This window comes from Anthonomus grandis, chromosome 13, assembly GCF_022605725.1.
Source record: "Anthonomus grandis grandis chromosome 13, icAntGran1.3, whole genome shotgun sequence".
Taxonomy (NCBI): domain Eukaryota; kingdom Metazoa; phylum Arthropoda; class Insecta; order Coleoptera; family Curculionidae; genus Anthonomus; species Anthonomus grandis.
The window spans coordinates 731,307-753,621 of record NC_065558.1 but is presented as its reverse complement, the minus strand read 5'-3'; the positions used below and the strand labels follow the sequence as shown (position 1 = coordinate 753,621).

Below are 22,315 nucleotides of genomic sequence, written 5' to 3'. Positions count from 1 at the left end.
CAAGCATCAGAAAAAAGCTCCCCACAACTTAAGGTAATGCGTGGAACAAAATATAGAATTAGGAGATAACAAGCGCAAAAAATAAATTTTATATACCCTATACATTATATAATTTTAGTAATTCCATTTCTGGCTTATTATAATTTACATTATATGTAAATATATATACCTAATAATGTACGTAGTTGTCATTGTCAATAAAAGTTTCCAAAAAGTTAGTATAGTTAATAAGTTAGTATATTCGTTAATCTTTCAGTAGTTCCCAAACTTAATTACCGCAAAACAAACTGTTTTTTATTCTTTCCATGTTAATATGCTTTATCAGTTGGGCTATTTTATTCTGTCTATGTTACAGACGAAAACTAGGAATACGTCGGCAACTTAATGAGACATATTCGGCAAACCGAACGCCTGTTTTTGTCGGTAACATATGAAAATGCCACCGGGCCCGATGATCAGGGTATAAAAACTAACATGATCTAGCACCCAACAAGTGCGCGTCTCCCTGGCAAGGAAACCGGTGATTTTCGCCCGTTTCCACCTAAAATAAGACCCTTTTTATAATCGAAATTTAACTACTAAAACCGATTGGAATCGGTCCAGAATTGATGTTAAACTGTTCCTAAGGCTTTATACTATTTTTCCATGTACAAATCATAAGGTGAAAACCTTTTTTTATACCCGAAATCATCGTCTGAAAATGGACGATTTTGACGTCTATGCGCGATTTTAATGCCGAGTTTTACGGCGGTTTTGACAGCGTGACGTCAACGTGGATGAATTGGCTCGGAATTGCTTCCTAATTTCATTGATAAAATGCTTTAAATAGCTCAGAACTTCCTGAAATTGGTACGGAATTATTCAAGAGACTCTGGAGAATCCGAATATGTGCATATCTTTTACCAAATCGGGTTCTTTTAGACGTGATAATTCGGCAACGTTTGACGTTTTAGCATTTTCCGTGTAATATTATGATATTCATGCGACACAGTGTCTATACAAGGCGTTTTGCTAGACAAAAATTACAACACAATGGGTCCTAATGATAAAAAAAAAATCTAATCGGGATTTAATGGGTATTATTATTTTATGTGGTAATTTTTTTTTTGAAACTTTTTTGGTATTTGCCCGATTTGAATGAATTTGGTATTTGGGGTTCATTTAGGAAATAATTATTAGTTTGTATCAAATTTTTAAAATATTGAGTTTTAGGTTCACGTGACTACCAAAGCGTTTGTCCAATTGGATTGAAATCTGGTATCTGGGGTTTATTTATAAAATAATAATTGATTTTTAGCAAATTTTTTAAGTATTGGCTTTTAAAGTCACGTGACAATTAAAACTTTATTCTTATGGGTCTGATTTCAGTAAAACTGCAGTCATTTATATTAAAGCATACTTAATTTCGAGCGGAGCTCTTATCACATCATGGTTCTGTGAAGCATGATACCCCAAAAACCATAGACTCAAAGCTTGTAAGACATATAACGCGGTGAGTAGCGTTGTCGGAGCAACTGCTCAACAATTTTCAATGGTTATTTCGACTTCAATTGTATTTAAAAAACTTTATACTGATCAAAATGAAGGAAAATTTCTACTGGTCCCAACTGATCAAAGTACAAGCGAAGCTCGTATTGTTAATCGCTACCATTCCAGACAACGAAAAGGTTATCCACGTACCTCCTATGGACTCCTAAAAACCAAAAGGAGGCTTTACAATTTTCTCATCTAGGTTGTGCATGAAAACATCACTCAAAAATGGGGAAAGACAAGAATCCATTGCTACACCGGTAACTTGCTTGAAAATTTTGTTATTAAAAAGGAAAAAACTCTGATCTAAAAAGGCCTAAAAGATCATCAATAATGAGGCGAGTCAAAGAGGTTTTCAGCAACAACCCTCTAACCAACTGAAGGCAGCCATCAGGTGGAATACTGGGGAACGGGTTTTTCACATCCAAGAAAATTAATTTAGCGCTTGGCTGAATATTAAGTGTTTTTAGAAAAATGGTGTTTTACCCTTATTTTCATTTTAACGGCATGTTCTTGTATAGTTTTAGACCTGATAATGCTCTAATAAAACGAAACATGTGTCGTCGATAATAAATGTTTGTGAGACCGTGACTTGCTTGTTTTTCTTCGTTTGTCTATGTTGTACCTGGTCTCTTTGAGTAAATGGATGAAGCCTTTTTGTTGGATTATTAAACCACTTTCATGAATTCAACAAAATGTAAAAATTCACTAAATAGTTATTGAGTAACACTGAAAACTGGCTTTATCACTAGAACCACCCTCACAAATCCAAACTTTTCTTTCCTATTATAGTGTAGACCTTACTATTCCTTACCACGTTGCGCGTATTACTTCCGGTAAGCTCTATCCAGGTTTGAGTTTCATACTCGAGCCGGTAAAGACTATTGGACAGAATACTAACTTGACGGTCATAAACGTAACCTCCGAACACGTACAAACTGTTCGTTTGAGGATGGAAGACTGTGGTATGACCGAATATGCCGGCCGGACCATTACCTAAAAAAAAAAACAACTTAAAGCGTAACTTTAAGAGATTTACTATAACAGAGGTGACTTACCCTTAGTATTTATCGCTCGCCAAACGTTCTTCTCGACCGCAAACTCCCACACGTTATTCAAGAAACCCGAATGAGGCGAATCGCCGCCCACTAAAATCAAAAACTCCTCGCGATCGGCATTTCTGTAATAAGTCAACGTGTGTCCGTAGACCGCGGGCGGCCGTTTGCCGCCCCTCTCGATTTCCACCTCGCCCCAACGTTGATTTTGCACGTCGAACTGCCAAAAGTCGTTTAAGGTGCGATTCTTAAAGTTCTTCTGGGCCTTGGTCAGTCCCCCGTACACGTAAATCGACTGTTTTGAGTGCACGATATCGGCACCGTGGAAGTACCTTCCCTGGGGCATCCGGGCGTCCGGCGTAGACTCCACTGTCACCTAGCAAATTGAAAATTGTAAAAAATCGCTTCTTTAATAATGTTTTTGATTAAATACCTGCATCCAGCTGATATTTTTAGTGTCAAATAGTCTAATGTCGTTTAGGGGGCCGTGGCTTAACGAATACCCCCCGAACATCCATAAGGAACCTCTACGGTCGGCGACTAAAGAATGCCCGAAACGTGGTAAAGTTTTTCTTAAGTGTTCGAAGTTGTCTGATAAACGTTCGGTGTTGAATAGTTCCAAGAATACTAGTTGCAGCTTGGTTTCCCTAAGAAATTTTATTGTTGTAGATGTCGGATCAATTGATATAACGGTGAGACTTACAAAAATTCGAACCTAGTCCACAGATTAAAGCTAGACATGTAATAAAAGCGTTTTTCTTTTAATTATTAGAAAAAAGTTAATAGTAAGTAGAGAGAAAGTTAATTAGGACCTCAAATAAAACTGCTTTTATTTCAAAAGGAATGCCGACGTTTTGACCTTTATTTAGGTCATCTTCCAGGCTGGAAACGACACGTCAAATTTTCACAATATAGGATTTCTAATTTAATAATAAATTTCAAATATACGTGTCTCGAATTGCAGTTTCCAAACTTTAATAGCGCATTCTGCATGTTCAGAATAAGCCTTAATTTTCCTTAAAACCATTTTTGTTTATGTCTTAGTTAACATTTCCATTATTACGTAACGATAGAAAATCGTTGATTGAGGTGGTGATAAGGATAATTCCAAGAAGTTGTGCTAAGGCAAAAAAAGTCTGGATTGTTTTATATACTTACTACATTAGTTTCTATAGATCTGTGAAATTATGCCTCTTGTAGTAGATATCTTGATAGTTCCTAACTTATTTATGTATTCATGTATTCAGTAGCCAATACTTTATATACTATCCATTGCTTTACTTAAATAACTCTTATATTGCAAGTGTTGAATGAAGAAATTTCATTAAAAAAAAAAGTATGGGCCATATAACTATATGTGTCTTTGTGGTAAAATATTCTTGGACGCGGACTATTTTTTAGTCTTGCCAAAAGGAAAATGAAGTTAGCGATAATGGAAAAAGTGTCCTGTTAGTAGAGTTGAGAAGGAAAATAATAGTGGACAAGAAATGTGGTTTAGCTAAGGTAAGAAGACATTTGAACGTCCGTATAAAATTTTAAAATATTACCAGAATCTTATGCTAAAAGGTAATGGTTTGCAAATAGATATTCATACTTTTATACTAATTTTTAATTATTTCCAGGTTTCGGAGTCCATGTTTATGGTTTCCAGGTACTTTAGGTAAATGTTCACGTGTTCCAGGTACATGGAGTTATCTTGCATATACTTCAGTTATTGGAAGCAATTTGTCCAAATATTTGAGCTAATTTTTTAAATTTGCCCCACATTATAAGAAATCGTCATTTTTATACCAGACATTCGAAGTGATTCTTTATTCTGTCCCATGCATTTGCGGAAGCTTTTCTGCCTTCTATGAATTTTCCTGATTTTTCCGAATTCATTTTTATTGTTTCCAGGCATTTAAAATGAATTCGGCAGTTTCCAGGCATAAAATATTTCATTTTATGCCTGACGATCCTGAAAAAATAACTGTAATAAAAGTGACAACATTGTGCACACGCATTTTATCATATTAAACAACGTTGCCAAACATATAATAATTGTCTAGGAAAAAATAAATAAATCAGGGCTAATCAGGATCCCCAAAAAACGGAACAATCAAATGATATATTATGTAAATTTAATGGCCTGGAATAATTTTCTTAGTACCTATTGTTCCAGGCAATTAAAGATTTATCAAAATATCATCAGGATCGTACCTCGGGTAACCGAATCAAGTTGCCTGGAACAGTCTTTAAGTACTCCCAAGCTTCTGCCAGACATTTCTAGTTTATTCGAGGCAATTTTGAGATAATTTCTTATTTCTTCCAAGCATTTGAAGGCTGTGATTTCAAGTGATCCCCAAAAAAAATACCTTTTTCAAATTTTCTTACTCCTCTACCTAAGCAATTGAGGATATACCAAAGTATTACAAGGATTGTATTCCAATTAACTGAATCAGATTGAGTGTCTGGAATCATACTTTAAGTACTCTTAAGCCTCTTCCAGGCCAAAGGCAATTAATGTCATTTTTTGGATTTCTAATTCCAGTATGCTTTAGGAGTCATTTTCCTATTCCACAATAATTTGAGTAGGAAAACATGTAAGTCGTTAAAGACAGTTAATTAATTTCGATTAAGATGGCACTTCATTTCATAATCTGTATTTATTAATTTAGTTTGCAAATAACTTCACGAAAACTAGGATAACGATTAATGTACCACCTAGAGTTTACAATAAATTGTTTAAAATCTCTAACAAGAGTTCTAACTAAGAGCTCCTCTAACGAAGCTTTACGGGCATGCGCCCTATTTTTAGAATCAGTTCTTCTCTTGAATGAATCACCTCAACTGCTCGGAAAAAGATTAAAAATAATTCAGGGATAATGTAAAATTATTCCAGGAACTTGAAATAACGTCAAAAATCGGCTGGAAATTAAAAATAATTCTATGAAATTTGAAAAAAATTAAAAAACATTAACTGCCTGAAGAAAATTTAAAATTATTTCTAGCTTAAAACATACATATGTATATCACCTGAACTGACTGGAGAAAATTAAAATTATTCCAGGAGCTTAAAATATACAAAGTGTTATTTAATAAGTGCCGCAAATTTCACAGGGTAATTGTTTAAGTATTTTAAAGCAAAAAGTTGACCTGAACTGCTTAATTTTCAAGATATAGGGTGTCAAAGATTTATTTTTGTTTTTTTTGCATAATTTCCTTAATAATACGAAAATTGATACCCAGGGGTTTTCTGACATGAAAAAGTTGAATTTGTCCCTAATTTAGCTCTTACTTGTCGAGGGCGCTATCCGAAATAAAAAAAACAAAATCATGGATCAAAAATTCCAGGCAGTTAGGACCACGTCCAGAAATTACCTTAACTGCCTTGAATTACAGATAAAAAAAAATCATGGATTTAGAATTGAATTCAGTTGAACACATGTCCTGGTATTCGAAAATTAAAGTCCTGGCAAATGAAACAGTTCAACTGCCTGGAATAAAAAAATAGTGTTTTTTATGACTTTTACAACCTCATGACTTTTTGTACAGTCTTGTATTATATATATGTTTGGTCAAAGAAATAAATTCCTTAATCATTTTTACGCAAAAGGGTATTCCTATAGAACTCCAGAAGTTTTCCAAAGTGTACGCGAATCAATTTTCTTTAAAAATTAATAAAATACCCTTTTCACGTAAAAATGATTAAGTAATTAATTTCTTTCGCCGAAAATATAATACAAGGTTATACAAAAAATCATGATCCTTTGAAAGTCATAAAAGACACGTACAATTAAGAGCAAAATTAAGGACAAATTCAAATTTTTCATGTCAAAAAATCGCTAGGTACCAATTTTCATCAGGAACTTAAACAATCATCCTGTGAAATGTTGGGCGATTATTAAATAACACCCTGTATAAAGAAACAATTCAAGTCACGACTTTTATCGAAGACAAATAACTCCACACAAAGAAGTCGAAACTCTAAAAAAAAATCCTAAAAATAAGACACAAAATGAAATCATTTGAATAAAAATAGTATTTTTTATGCAGTCATTTATTTTTTGATTATATATTTATTTATTTAAATGTTTATTTGGTTGTTGTAACGTGTCATTTCTAGCCCTGAAGATGCCCTAAATAAACGCCGAAACGTAAGCATTTCTTCTGGAATAAAATCAGTTTTATTTGAGGTCCTAAACCCGCTGCACTTTCTCTCCAAGTAAATTTAATTTTTTATGCAATATGAGAAAATTTTTATTCAACAGTTTTTGAGATATAGGGACTCAAAATTTAAACTTTGAAAGCTTATGGCGGCAAGAGCAGTTAAAATAGGAAAAAACGGTTTTTACTTTTTTATCCTAATTATCAGAAATCTTCATTTCTAATTCTAGTATGCAGATCCCTAATATCTTACAAGCATTCCCTTATTCCTACCTGATGCAAGAAAAAAAATTAATATTCCGCTTGGTTTGTCTAATTTCTGGAAAAGTATGGGGTCACCTATACTGTATATTAAACGAGTTTGTTGTGGGTCATTTTCCGGCTAAATCCAGAACAATAATAATTATATTTTTGAATTTCCAAATGAGGCTATTTTCGCCTTTTAACACTCAATAAATGTCCAATGAAAAATGGAAAAATCCACGAGACTTACGGAATATTACATGCGGGTCCCGTCCACTTGTCGTTACACAAACACCGTCCGTAATTACGATCGCAGGTACCGCGTTCCGCTTCGCCGCTACAGTTCTGCGGACAGATTTGCACCTCGCAGGAGGGTCCAACGCGTCCCTCCGGACACAAACACTGTCCGTCGCGACATTCTCTAGGCGAATCGCAGCTGTCGCACGTTAAAACCTTGTAGAGGGCGCTAAAACTCTCGTTCGGGGGACCCTGTTTGTAGTGGACCGTCAGGTGACCTAAACATTGAGTTTTCTTGTTGATTGAATATTGAATTGGGTTTTACATCGTACAGGCAACTTTTCTAGGTAATTTTCAATTCTAGCCAGGTTCTAGTAGGCAACCATGGAAAAATTATTTCTTTCCAAGCAGTTGGGACTTTAAACATATTAAGGAAATTTAAATCACTGTCTATCTATCAGGAAACTTACAAGCAGTTCAAAAAATTTTTGCCTTTTTCCAGACAGTTTTGCTACCCTTGCCAGTTTATCTATATTTCAAGTAATTTTTTAGATTTAAAGAGAGAAAATAACTTCAGATGCTTAGAAGAGAGAAGACAATTCCTATCAAAGAAAGTAAAACAGATCCTAATTTACAGATTTACAGATACCTAATTAACAGATTTCCTAATCTCACCTGTGCGAGACTCAACAACGGCCGTCGGTATAGCCTCCTCGGTACAAAAAACCCCCGTAAGAGCGCTCTGACTGCCCATATCCACCAATTCGGGTAAACCATCGTAAACGTAAACGGCATTCTCGCCACAAGTGACGTTCAACTGCGTGGCGTTGATCTGCAACTGGATAATCGGGGTGCCAAAGTCCACGTTCGGTTTGATAATCCACAAACACTCTCGGATGGGCGGGCCGCCCCTCGGCGGCAAATAGTTCTGGATCGAGCTGATTCCCTGACCCTAAAATCACCGGTATATGTTCGATATCAATTACATTGGATCATAAAATAGTTGTACCAATACTAAGTAAATTTATTAACGTTGCTAGCATCTTTGGGAAAAGATGAAAATTTAACCAAAATTACTTACTAACAAAAAACAATCGTTGCAATACCATATTACCTTATCTTAACAACAGGCTTTCATAGGGGTTTTACTTAACGACTTAGGGCTAAGCAAAGTTCGATTTTTGAATTATAGACATTGCATGATGATTAAAAAAAAATATTTTTTCAACCCTCTGTGCATTAATTAAAAAACGCTGAAATAGGTGTCTAATGAAATTAATTGGGCAATATGTATACCAATTTTCAAAATTCTATTTTAAGTGGTTTTTGAGTTATGGCCATTTTGTGGTGATTTTTATAAAAAAAATTCAATTTTTTCACAAAAAATCAATTTTTTTCAACTTCGTGTACATTAATTAAAAAACGCTGAAATAGGTGTCTAATGAAATTAATTGAGCAATCTGTATACCAATTTTCAAATTTCTATTTTAAGTGGTTTTTGAGTTATGGGCATTTTGTGGTGATTTTTATTAAAAAAAATCAATTTTTTCACAAAACATCAATTTTTTTCAACCCCTTGTACATTAATTAAAAAACGCTGAAATAGGTGTCTAATGAAATTAATTGAGCAATCTGTATACCAATTTTCAAATTTTTATTTTAAATAGTTTTTGAGTTATGGGCATTTTGTGGTGATTTTTATTAAAAAAAATTCAACTTTTTCACAAAAATCAATTTTTTTCAACCCCTTGTACATTAATTAAAAAACGCTGAAATAGGTGTCTAATGAAATTAATTGAGCAATCTGTTTACCAATTTTCAAATTTCTATTTTAAGTGGTTTTTGAGTTATGGGCATTTTGTGGTGATTTTTATTAAAAAAAATTCAACTTTTTCACAAAAATCAATTTTGTTCAACCCCTTGTACATTAATTGAAAAACGCTGAAATAGGTCTCTAATGAAATTAATTGAGCAATCTGTATACCAATTTTCAAATTTATACTTTAAGTAGTTTTTGAGTTATGGCCATTTTGTAGTGATTTTTATTAAAAAAATTCAACTTTTTCACAAAAATCAATTTTTTTCAACCCCTTGTACATTAAATAAAAAACGCTGAAATAGGTGTCTAATGAAATTAATTGAGCAATCTGTATACCAATTTTCAAATTTCTATTTTGAGTAGTTTTTGAGTTATGGCCATTTTGTGGTGATTTTTATAAAAAAAATTCAATTTTTTCACAAAAAATCAATTTTTTTCAACCCCTTGTACAATAATTAAAAACGCTAAAATAGGTGTCTAATGAAATTAATTGAGCAATCTGTATACCAATTTTCAAATTTCTATTTTAAGTAGTTTTTGAGTTATGGGCATTTTGTGGTGATTTTTATTAAAAAAATTCAACTTTTTCACAAAAATTCAATTTTTTCCAACCCCTTGTACATTAATTAAAAAACGCTGAAATAGGTGTCTTATGAAATTAATTGAGCAATCTGTATACCAATTTTCAAATTTCTATTTTAAGTAGTTTTTGAGTTATGGGCATTTTGTGGTGATTTTTATGAAAAAAATTCAACTTTTTCACAAAAATCAATTTTTTTCAACTTCGTGTACATTAATTAAAAAACGCTGAAATAGGTGTCTAATGAAATTAATTGAGCAATTTGTATACCAATTTTCAAATTTCTATCTTTAGTAGTTTTTTAGTTATGACCATTTTGTGGTGATTTTTATAAAAAAAATTCAATTTTTTCACAAAAAATCAATTTTTTCCAACCCCTTGTACAATAATTAAAAACGCTGAAATAGGTGTCTAATGAAATTAATTGAGCAATCTGTATACCAATTTTCAAATTTCTATTTTAAGTAGTTTTTGAGTTATGGGCATTTTGTGGTGATTTTTATTAAAAAAAATTCAACTTTTTCACAAAAATCAATTTTTTTCAACTTCGTGTACATTAATTAAAAAACGCTGAAATAGGTGTCTAATGAAATTAATTGAGCAATTTGTATACCAATTTTCAAATTTCTATCTTTAGTAGTTTTTTAGTTATGACCATTTTGTGGTGATTTTTATAAAAAAAATTCAATTTTTTCACAAAAAATCAATTTTTTCCAACCCCTTGTACATTAATTAAAAAACGCTGAAATAGGTGTCTAATGAAATTAATTGAGCAATCTGTATACCAATTTTCAAATTTCTATTTTAAGTAGTTTTTGAGTTATGGGCATTTTGTGGTGATTTTTATTAAAAAAAATTCAACTTTTTCACAAAAATCAATTTTTTTCAACTTCGTGTACATTAATTAAAAAACGCTGAAATAGGTGTCTAATGAAATTAATTGGGCAATATGTATACCAATTTTCAAAATTCTATTTTAAGTGGTTTTTGAGTTATGGCCATTTTGTGGTGATTTTTATAAAAAAAATTCAATTTTTTCACAAAAAATCAATTTTTTTCAACTTCGTGTACATTAATTAAAAAACGCTGAAATAGGTGTCTAATGAAATTAATTGAGCAATCTGTATACCAATTTTCAAATTTCTATTTTAAGTGGTTTTTGAGTTATGGGCATTTTGTGGTGATTTTTATTAAAAAAAATCAATTTTTTCACAAAACATAAATTTTTTTCAACCCCTTGTACATTAATTAAAAAACGCTGAAATAGGTGTCTAATGAAATTAATTGAGCAATCTGTATACCAATTTTCAAATTTTTATTTTAAATAGTTTTTGAGTTATGGGCATTTTGTGGTGATTTTTATTAAAAAAAATTCAACTTTTTCACAAAAATCAATTTTTTTCAACCCCTTGTACATTAATTAAAAAACGCTGAAATAGGTGTCTAATGAAATTAATTGAGCAATCTGTTTACCAATTTTCAAATTTCTATTTTAAGTGGTTTTTGAGTTATGGGCATTTTGTGGTGATTTTTATTAAAAAAAATTCAACTTTTTCACAAAAATCAATTTTGTTCAACCCCTTGTACATTAATTGAAAAACGCTGAAATAGGTCTCTAATGAAATTAATTGAGCAATCTGTATACCAATTTTCAAATTTATACTTTAAGTAGTTTTTGAGTTATGGCCATTTTGTAGTGATTTTTATTAAAAAAATTCAACTTTTTCACAAAAATCAATTTTTTTCAACCCCTTGTACATTAAATAAAAAACGCTGAAATAGGTGTCTAATGAAATTAATTGAGCAATCTGTATACCAATTTTCAAATTTCTATTTTGAGTAGTTTTTGAGTTATGGCCATTTTGTGGTGATTTTTATAAAAAAAATTCAATTTTTTCACAAAAAATCAATTTTTTTCAACCCCTTGTACAATAATTAAAAACGCTAAAATAGGTGTCTAATGAAATTAATTGAGCAATCTGTATACCAATTTTCAAATTTCTATTTTAAGTAGTTTTTGAGTTATGGGCATTTTGTGGTGATTTTTATTAAAAAAATTCAACTTTTTCACAAAAATTCAATTTTTTCCAACCCCTTGTACATTAATTAAAAAACGCTGAAATAGGTGTCTAATGAAATTAATTGAGCAATCTGTATACCAATTTTCAAATTTCTATTTTAAGTGGTTTTTGAGTTATGGGCATTTTGTGGTGATTTTTATTAAAAAAAATCAATTTTTTCACAAAACATAAATTTTTTTCAACCCCTTGTACATTAATTAAAAAACGCTGAAATAGGTGTCTAATGAAATTAATTGAGCAATCTGTATACCAATTTTCAAATTTTTATTTTAAATAGTTTTTGAGTTATGGGCATTTTGTGGTGATTTTTATTAAAAAAATTCAACTTTTTCACAAAAAATAAATTTTTTTCAACCCCTTGTACATTAATTAAAAAACGCTGAAATAGGTGTCTAATGAAATTAATTAAGCAATCTGTATACCAATTTTCAAATTTCTATTTTAAGTGGTTTTTGAGTTATGACCATTTTGTGGTGATTTTTATAAAAAAAATTCAATTTTTTCACAAAAAATCAATTTTTTTTAACTCCTTGTACATTAATTAAAAAACGCTGAAATAGGTGTCTAATGAAATTAATTAAGCAATCTGTATACCAATTTTCAAATTTCTATTTTAAGTAGTTTTTGAGTTATGGGCATTTTGTGGTGATTTTTATAAAAAAAATTCAATTTTTTCACAAAAAATCAATTTTTTTTAACTCCTTGTACATTAATTAAAAAACGCTGAAATAGGTGTCTAATGAAATTAATTGAGCAATCTGTATACCAATTTTCAAATTTGTATTTTAAGTGGTTTTTGAGTTATGGCCATTTTGTGGTGATTTTTATTAAAAAAAATTCAACTTTTTCACAAAAATCAATTTTGTTCAACCCCTTGTACATTAATTGAAAAACGCTGAAATAGGTGTCTAATGAAATTAATTGAGCAATCTGTATACCAATTTTCAAATTTATACTTTAAGTAGTTTTTGAGTTATGGCCATTTTGTAGTGATTTTTATTAAAAAAAATTCAACTTTTTCACAAAAATCAATTTTTTTCAACCCCTTGTACATTAATTAAAAAACGCTGAAATAGGTGTCTAATGAAATTAATTAAGCAATTTGTATACCAATTTTCAAATTTCTATTTTAAGTAGTTTTTGAGTTATGGGCATTTTGTGGTGATTTTTATAAAAAAAATTCAATTTTTTCACAAAAAATCAATTTTTTTTAACTCCTTGTACATTAATTAAAAAACGCTGAAATAGGTGTCTAATGAAATTAATTAAGCAATCTGTATACCAATTTTCAAATTTCTATTTTAAGTAGTTTTTGAGTTATGGGCATTTTGTGGTGATTTTTATAAAAAAAATTCAATTTTTTCACAAAAAATCAATTTTTTTTAACTCCTTGTACATTAATTAAAAAACGCTGAAATAGGTGTCTAATGAAATTAATTGAGCAATCTGTATACCAATTTTCAAATTTGTATTTTAAGTGGTTTTTGAGTTATGGCCATTTTGTGGTGATTTTTATTAAAAAAAATTCAACTTTTTCACAAAAATCAATTTTGTTCAACCCCTTGTACATTAATTGAAAAACGCTGAAATAGGTGTCTAATGAAATTAATTGAGCAATCTGTATACCAATTTTCAAATTTATACTTTAAGTAGTTTTTGAGTTATGGCCATTTTGTAGTGATTTTTATTAAAAAAAATTCAACTTTTTCACAAAAATCAATTTTTTTCAACCCCTTGTACATTAATTAAAAAACGCTGAAATAGGTGTCTAATGAAATTAATTAAGCAATCTGTATACCAATTTTCAAATTTCTATTTTAAGTAGTTTTTGAGTTATGGGCATTTTGTGGTGATTTTTATTAAAAAAAATTCAACTTTTTCACAAAAATCAATTTTTTTCAACTTCGTGTACATTAATTAAAAAACGCTGAAATAGGTGTCTAATGAAATTAATTGAGCAATTTGTATACCAATTTTCAAATTTCTATCTTTAGTAGTTTTTTAGTTATGACCATTTTGTGGTGATTTTTATAAAAAAAATTCAATTTTTTCACAAAAAATCAATTTTTTCCAACCCCTTGTACATTAATTAAAAAACGCTGAAATAGGTGTCTAATGAAATTAATTGAGCAATCTGTATACCAATTTTCAAATTTCTATTTTAAGTAGTTTTTGAGTTATGGGCATTTTGTGGTGATTTTTATTAAAAAAAATTCAACTTTTTCACAAAAATCAATTTTTTTCAACTTCGTGTACATTAATTAAAAAACGCTGAAATAGGTGTCTAATGAAATTAATTGGGCAATATGTATACCAATTTTCAAAATTCTATTTTAAGTGGTTTTTGAGTTATGGCCATTTTGTGGTGATTTTTATAAAAAAAATTCAATTTTTTCACAAAAAATCAATTTTTTTCAACTTCGTGTACATTAATTAAAAAACGCTGAAATAGGTGTCTAATGAAATTAATTGAGCAATCTGTATACCAATTTTCAAATTTCTATTTTAAGTGGTTTTTGAGTTATGGGCATTTTGTGGTGATTTTTATTAAAAAAAATCAATTTTTTCACAAAACATAAATTTTTTTCAACCCCTTGTACATTAATTAAAAAACGCTGAAATAGGTGTCTAATGAAATTAATTGAGCAATCTGTATACCAATTTTCAAATTTTTATTTTAAATAGTTTTTGAGTTATGGGCATTTTGTGGTGATTTTTATTAAAAAAAATTCAACTTTTTCACAAAAATCAATTTTTTTCAACCCCTTGTACATTAATTAAAAAACGCTGAAATAGGTGTCTAATGAAATTAATTGAGCAATCTGTTTACCAATTTTCAAATTTCTATTTTAAGTGGTTTTTGAGTTATGGGCATTTTGTGGTGATTTTTATTAAAAAAAATTCAACTTTTTCACAAAAATCAATTTTGTTCAACCCCTTGTACATTAATTGAAAAACGCTGAAATAGGTCTCTAATGAAATTAATTGAGCAATCTGTATACCAATTTTCAAATTTATACTTTAAGTAGTTTTTGAGTTATGGCCATTTTGTAGTGATTTTTATTAAAAAAATTCAACTTTTTCACAAAAATCAATTTTTTTCAACCCCTTGTACATTAAATAAAAAACGCTGAAATAGGTGTCTAATGAAATTAATTGAGCAATCTGTATACCAATTTTCAAATTTCTATTTTGAGTAGTTTTTGAGTTATGGCCATTTTGTGGTGATTTTTATAAAAAAAATTCAATTTTTTCACAAAAAATCAATTTTTTTCAACCCCTTGTACAATAATTAAAAACGCTAAAATAGGTGTCTAATGAAATTAATTGAGCAATCTGTATACCAATTTTCAAATTTCTATTTTAAGTAGTTTTTGAGTTATGGGCATTTTGTGGTGATTTTTATTAAAAAAATTCAACTTTTTCACAAAAATTCAATTTTTTCCAACCCCTTGTACATTAATTAAAAAACGCTGAAATAGGTGTCTAATGAAATTAATTGAGCAATCTGTATACCAATTTTCAAATTTCTATTTTAAGTGGTTTTTGAGTTATGGGCATTTTGTGGTGATTTTTATTAAAAAAAATCAATTTTTTCACAAAACATAAATTTTTTTCAACCCCTTGTACATTAATTAAAAAACGCTGAAATAGGTGTCTAATGAAATTAATTGAGCAATCTGTATACCAATTTTCAAATTTTTATTTTAAATAGTTTTTGAGTTATGGGCATTTTGTGGTGATTTTTATTAAAAAAATTCAACTTTTTCACAAAAAATAAATTTTTTTCAACCCCTTGTACATTAATTAAAAAACGCTGAAATAGGTGTCTAATGAAATTAATTAAGCAATCTGTATACCAATTTTCAAATTTCTATTTTAAGTGGTTTTTGAGTTATGACCATTTTGTGGTGATTTTTATAAAAAAAATTCAATTTTTTCACAAAAAATCAATTTTTTTTAACTCCTTGTACATTAATTAAAAAACGCTGAAATAGGTGTCTAATGAAATTAATTAAGCAATTTGTATACCAATTTTCAAATTTCTATTTTAAGTAGTTTTTGAGTTATGGGCATTTTGTGGTGATTTTTATAAAAAAAATTCAATTTTTTCACAAAAAATCAATTTTTTTTAACTCCTTGTACATTAATTAAAAAACGCTGAAATAGGTGTCTAATGAAATTAATTAAGCAATCTGTATACCAATTTTCAAATTTCTATTTTAAGTAGTTTTTGAGTTATGGGCATTTTGTGGTGATTTTTATAAAAAAAATTCAATTTTTTCACAAAAAATCAATTTTTTTTAACTCCTTGTACATTAATTAAAAAACGCTGAAATAGGTGTCTAATGAAATTAATTGAGCAATCTGTATACCAATTTTCAAATTTGTATTTTAAGTGGTTTTTGAGTTATGGCCATTTTGTGGTGATTTTTATTAAAAAAAATTCAACTTTTTCACAAAAATCAATTTTGTTCAACCCCTTGTACATTAATTGAAAAACGCTGAAATAGGTGTCTAATGAAATTAATTGAGCAATCTGTATACCAATTTTCAAATTTATACTTTAAGTAGTTTTTGAGTTATGGCCATTTTGTAGTGATTTTTATTAAAAAAAATTCAACTTTTTCACAAAAATCAATTTTTTTCAACCCCTTGTACATTAATTAAAAAACGCTGAAATAGGTGTCTAATGAAATTAATTGAGCAATCTGTATACCAATTTTCAAATTTCTATTTTAAGTAGTTGTTGAGTTATGGGCATTTTCTGGTGACCATTTGTAAATAGCTTCAATTTAGTTTCAATTTTCTCCGATTTTATTCAATACTAAATAAAAATGCAATACAACTCACTCTCGAATCCGTTAAAACTCCCCGGGCCTCGCACTGGTAGTAGCACTGATGCCCGTTTCTAGGGTCTCCCGAGTAGTTCGGTTTGCACCTCTCGCAGTGCAGCCCCTCCGTATTGTCCTGACAAAAACACTCGCCGGTTTCTATATCGCATTCGCCCAGTTCCAGGTTACCGTGACCGTTACACTCGCATTTTCTACAGCTAAACAGCGAGACATTTTAACTGAAATCTTAAATCAGAGACTAAATAACCAACCCAAGATCATTGGTGGCGTTGCCGTAACTTCCTGGCCGACAATATTGACAAAACTCGCCCATGGTGTAGTCCTGGCAGGACTCGCAGATCTGGAAACCGTCCGGACACGCGGAATGGTTGTTACACCCGCAATTCTTCGAACAATCGTCGCCGTACCAACCGACCTCGCAGAGACATTTGTAGTCGGGTTCGCCTTGGCAGGTACCGTGCACGCACACGTTGTAGCAGGTTCTTACGCATGACGAACGTCCGTCTCCGATATAACTGAAATATTTAACTAATTTTATTAAAGTAAAAATAACACAACTCTTAAGGACGTGACTTTGCCCGAAATGGATTTAACGCGCTTTATCGGGCAGGTGAGCATTTGGCAAGAACGCATCGCTAAAGCGATGCAGAACAGCGGTTCGTTTCACGGCAGACGAGTCAAGTGTACGAGTTATGCACGTACTAACTTTATGCAGGTCAGGGGTCTTATTATGCTGTTAGGGATTCTTCATTGTATGACAATTATATGTTAATATAATTTTAATTCGCATTATAAATTATCCTGTTCTTGTATATGTCAGGTTTATTTCAATACTTCATGATAAATTAAAAAAAAAAATTGATTGTTTATTAGTAGCGATTTCAATTTTAAGTCAAATTTTATTATTATTATTATTGTTATTATTATTATTATTATTATTATTATTATTATTGAATTGAGAGGGTTTAATTATGGTAATTAGGATAAGGATAAATTTTAACAAGTTTTATAACGAAAGTTCTTGAGCAATATGTTTATAATAAATTAAAAAAATAAATAATATCTTTTGGGGGCATATAATATAATATGGAATACTTTTGGAATATTATTATTTTGTTTACATCTGGTTTTTTGCGTGGTAGGAAGTGGATAAAACTTAGAGACCATCAGGCCACATTTTTTTCTTATTATATGTTTGCATATTACTGTTTTTTTGTGCATTTTTTTGTGGAATGACATGGAATTTGGAGGGATGGGGCGGTGGGGCGGTTTGGCACGGGTTGGGGTGGCGAAGGGTTGACGTATACAATGGGGGATAGTTTTGAAATCCTGCAGGATCGGCAATCTGAGGCCAATTTTAGTGTTGCTCATTTAAATCTTCGCTCCATAAAAACCGGTTTCGATGAATTTCTAAATTATGCCAGTGAATATGACTTTGATATTTTGGGAGTTACAGAGACTTGGCTTACACCAGATGATGATAGCTTGATTTTTAACATACCTAATTATAATTTTATAAGGAAAGATCGGAATGGGCGGGGTGGCGGGGTTGGTATTTATGCAAAGAAAGTCATTAAGTTCTCTTTAGTAACATTTCCCCATGCCTACATTTCTTGAACTTGTTGAAGAAATTTTTACTATATCTGTTCCATGCTATGATAGCATAATTTTTATGGGGGACTTAAATATAGATTTACTTAGACCAACTGCAGCAACTCAAAACTTTAAGTATCTTTTGGAAGTATTCGATCTTCGGCAACTGATTAATAACCCTACTAGAATCAATAATCGGTCTAATACCCTTATTGACGTCATTGTAGCTAGCAGTAACATCGAGTGTCTTAGCTCTGAATCTACCTGTATATCGGAGTCCATATCTGATCATAATCTAGTTCAAGCGATTTTAAACTTACCAAAATCTAAATTATGTAAAAAAGTTGTTAGGTCCAGGGACTACAATAGTATTAACATGACTTCATTTGGGGAGGAGGCCCAGCAGCTACAGTGGCATAATATTTATTATATTTCTGACATTAATCAAAAAGTGTCATTACTTAGCAATAATATTTCCTATTTAATAAATAAATACGCTCCGTTTAAAACAAGACTATATAAGGATAGACCATTTACGCCGTGGATAACGAGTAATATTAAACATCTAATTAAATTAAGAGACAAAGCTCGGAAAAAATATACTCGACAAAAAACTCTCGTGAATTTGTCATATTACAGGCAATTAAAGAATTATACTAAACACGCAATTAATCGCGAAAAAATTACTTTTTTCAAGCAAATGTCTACAGAAAAGGGTAAAGAATTTTGGAACAAAGCAAAAAAACTTAATTTTACTAAAAAAAAGATTGACTCTATTCCTGAAAATCTCAATTTACCCGAGGACTTAAATAATTTTTTTTCGAACACCGTGGGCCCTACTAATTCAACATCATTAGAAAAACTTAACTTTTATAATTCAAATACATTTAGTCACTTTGAGACGGAATTTAATATAAGTCTTATAACTGAAAATAAAACTGTCGATATTATAAATAAAATAGGGTCAAATGCAATAGATGGTGATGGAATTTCCATTAGAGATCTTAAACTATGTCTTCCTTTTTGTCTTAAGCCATTAGTCAATATTTTAAATTCCTGCATCTTAGAAAACCAATTCCCCGATGATTGGAAAAAAGCGATACTCATTCCCTTACCAAAAATACCTTGTCCAACAGATTATAAAGACATTAGGCCAATAAGTATTCTGCCTGTCATTTCAAAAATCTTAGAACGTCACGTATATAACGAAATAGCTGACTATGTTTATAATTTAAAAATTATTCCTGATTGCCAGTCAGGATTTCGTAAATCTTATAGTACTATAACAAGTCTTATCAGTATTGTTAATGATATTAGGTTTAAAGAGGATTCAAAGGAAACAACTTGCCTAACTCTTTTAGATCTAAGTAAAGCATTTGATGCCATAGATCACCAAATGCTTTTGGCAAAACTGCACTATTATGGTTTTTCGGCAAATGCCATAAATTTTTTTAGCTCTTATCTTAAAGATCGGTTACATTGTGTCCGAACGGTGAATGATGGTGAATTTAAATTTTCAAGGTTTTTGTCATTTAAAAAAGGGGTGCCTCGGGGTTCCATATTAGGCCTCTTACTTTTCTCTTTATATATTGCTGATATGAATCAGTGCATCGAAAATTCTAAGCTGCACCAATTTGCTGACGACTCCCAAATTTATAATTCTTTTAAAATATCAGACGCTCAGGTGGCACAGAATAAAATTAACGCCGACTTAAATCAGATTGCTTTGTTTGCTGAAAACCATAACCTCAAATTAAATGCTTCAAAGTCATGTGCAATGTTTTTTTCACAAAATAAAAGTCATCTTCTAGATTGCATGGAAAATTTTAAAATTAATATTAATGGAACAGCTATACCAACCGTTGCGGAAAAACGTAATCTAGGGGTTATATTCGATTCAAATCTCAGCTTTGCCTCCCACATTAAGAACAAAATTAAAATTGCTTACGGTCGTTTAAAAAACTTATATCAATACAAAAATCAGTTACCATCAAACACCAAATATTTGCTTTGCAATTCGCTTGTACTGTCTTTGGTGGATTATGCGGACATTGTGTATGGCGACTCACTAACCGTATCTCTGTCAAGGACGGTGCAAAAACTGCAAAATAGTTGTATGCGTTTTTCCTTAAATATATCGTATAGAGACCACATTACTCCTTATCTAAATTCACATTTTATATTAAATATGAGAAATAGAAGGAAGTGTCATATGTATAATTTAATTTACAAAATAATTAAATCAGGTCAGCCGCCATATTTAAGAGACTTATTTTTTCACCATGATTATATACACAATGTAAGAAATCCAAATTTAATTAGAATTCCATTTCATCAAACATCAGGTTTCAAAAAATCATTCCAGTATGTAGGCATTCATATGTGGAACAGGTTACCGGAATACATTAAAAATAGTTCACCAAAGAAATTTATTGCATATGTTAAAGAAATTCTTCTTGATTCTCAACTAACATAGGCATTTTAACAAATTCACGCCATCAAATTTTTATTAAAAATATAATTTAATTGCAACCATATTATTTTTGAATTTTTACTTTTTAAATCAACACTGGTCTTGTTGATCTTGCAGGCATAAAAATAAAATTTTAAATGGTTCATTTTGGAATATCTATTCATTTTTGCGTTATGTTGCCCTGGTTTTCCAGCCTCGGCTCGTGTTTTTTGCCGCCCTTCCTCCTCTCTGTCTATTGCACAGATGGTACCTATATTAATGTAATTGATATAGTAAATTATTACACTATATTTTTTTTTTGTTTTTATCTTTTATATGTTTTTAGGGTTTAATGACTTATTTTCTTAATAATTATAATTGGGAAAGTCTTTATTCTTCTTTTAGTTGTAATTAGGTTAGTATGTTTTAACGGTCTGAGCAGCACATGCGCGCTAGCTCGTGTATGTGTTATCGGTTGTTTTTATAATCGCAGTTCAGTCCGCATTACTCTTAGCATTGTGTAAATTCTTGTAATAAAAAAATGTAATTTTCTATGTACAATGTTTAAGTGGTAATAAAAGTCTTTTGAATTTAAATTTGAATATCCCTTGATGACAACTTTCTGACATCTATTTTCTAAATATGAGTGCGAGAGTTGCCCATATTGATATTCAAGTTTTTTTTTAAGAAACTGCTCACTAAACTGTATTTTTCAGGTAGCCTGGAAGAACACATTTAAGTGAATGTTACCTTTTATATAATATTTCGTTGTTGCATACTAAACGTTTATTTATTTAATTAGGAATTATACTCACCCTTTCTTACAATGACAACTGAACGATCCGTCGGTATTGGTGCATTCGGCTTGGGGATGACAGTCGTGCAAACCGAGTCCGCACTCGTCCACGTCCGGACACTGGGCGTAGGCCCATCGGGCCTCTTTGCCCGTCAAAGCGATACCGCAGTCGACGTGCGGACGTTGGAAGTCGCCTCGGACACACGCCCCGGACATCGGATTGTTCGCCTCGTGGCACCAGCCGCAACTCAGTGAGCTGAGACACGAGGTGCAGTTGGTGTGCGCGGCGCACGCTTTACATTGATTTTGCGGTTTGATCGTTAACGAACTGTTCTCGTGGGCGGTTATTAGGGGGAACGCTTGGTCGAGCCACTCGCGACACAGACCGAACTGGTATTCGCTGGTGTACACCGAAAAACTAAGAAAAATATAGGTTAATGAAGAAAATATTTCTTAAAGAAACAGTAAGGTTCTACTCTTTAATAAGTATGGCAATAGCAACTCTAAGTCAAATGTGAAACTTAATATGTATCGGTTTCACGACACATTCAAGTATACTTCTTCAAGAAATTAACGCATCACTTTAATAATTTTTTTTTTTTTTAACAGACAAAGAGGAAAAAATGAAATTTCCCCAGATTTATTATTCTACACAGGGTGTCCCAGAAGTAATGGGACATAAAACAGCAGTAGATTTCTTACGTCAAAATAATGTGATTCAGGTCAACTTGCCTTATCCTAACTTTAACAGTAACTGAAATACAGGCTGTCAAAGTATTATTTGATTTATCGTTTTTTTCTCATAGGTCCTGAACCAGTTGACATACTGAGATGAAATTTAGAACATATGAGACTTTTAAAAATTAAAATAATATTTCGTAAGCAGTTTTTGGTAGAGGGCGCTCGTCGCGTTAGTTTTTACTTTTC

At 30.9% G+C, this 22,315-nt stretch overlaps 1 protein-coding gene across 1 annotated transcript in view; it reads right to left on the bottom strand.

The window, feature by feature from the left end:
- Positions 1-22,315, bottom strand: part of LOC126744297 (multiple epidermal growth factor-like domains protein 8) — a 77,333-nt gene that overhangs the window by 24,003 nt on the left and 31,015 nt on the right. The window contains exons 13-20 of the mRNA XM_050451675.1: positions 21,408-21,806; positions 16,799-17,062; positions 16,546-16,744; positions 7,887-8,163; positions 7,225-7,489; positions 3,019-3,232; positions 2,589-2,961; positions 2,345-2,526 (exon numbers count right to left, since the gene is read on the bottom strand). Of these exons, the coding sequence (XP_050307632.1) occupies positions 2,345-2,526; positions 2,589-2,961; positions 3,019-3,232; positions 7,225-7,489; positions 7,887-8,163; positions 16,546-16,744; positions 16,799-17,062; positions 21,408-21,806 (2,173 nt within the window). The remainder of the gene's footprint in view (positions 1-2,344; positions 2,527-2,588; positions 2,962-3,018; positions 3,233-7,224; positions 7,490-7,886; positions 8,164-16,545; positions 16,745-16,798; positions 17,063-21,407; positions 21,807-22,315) is intronic.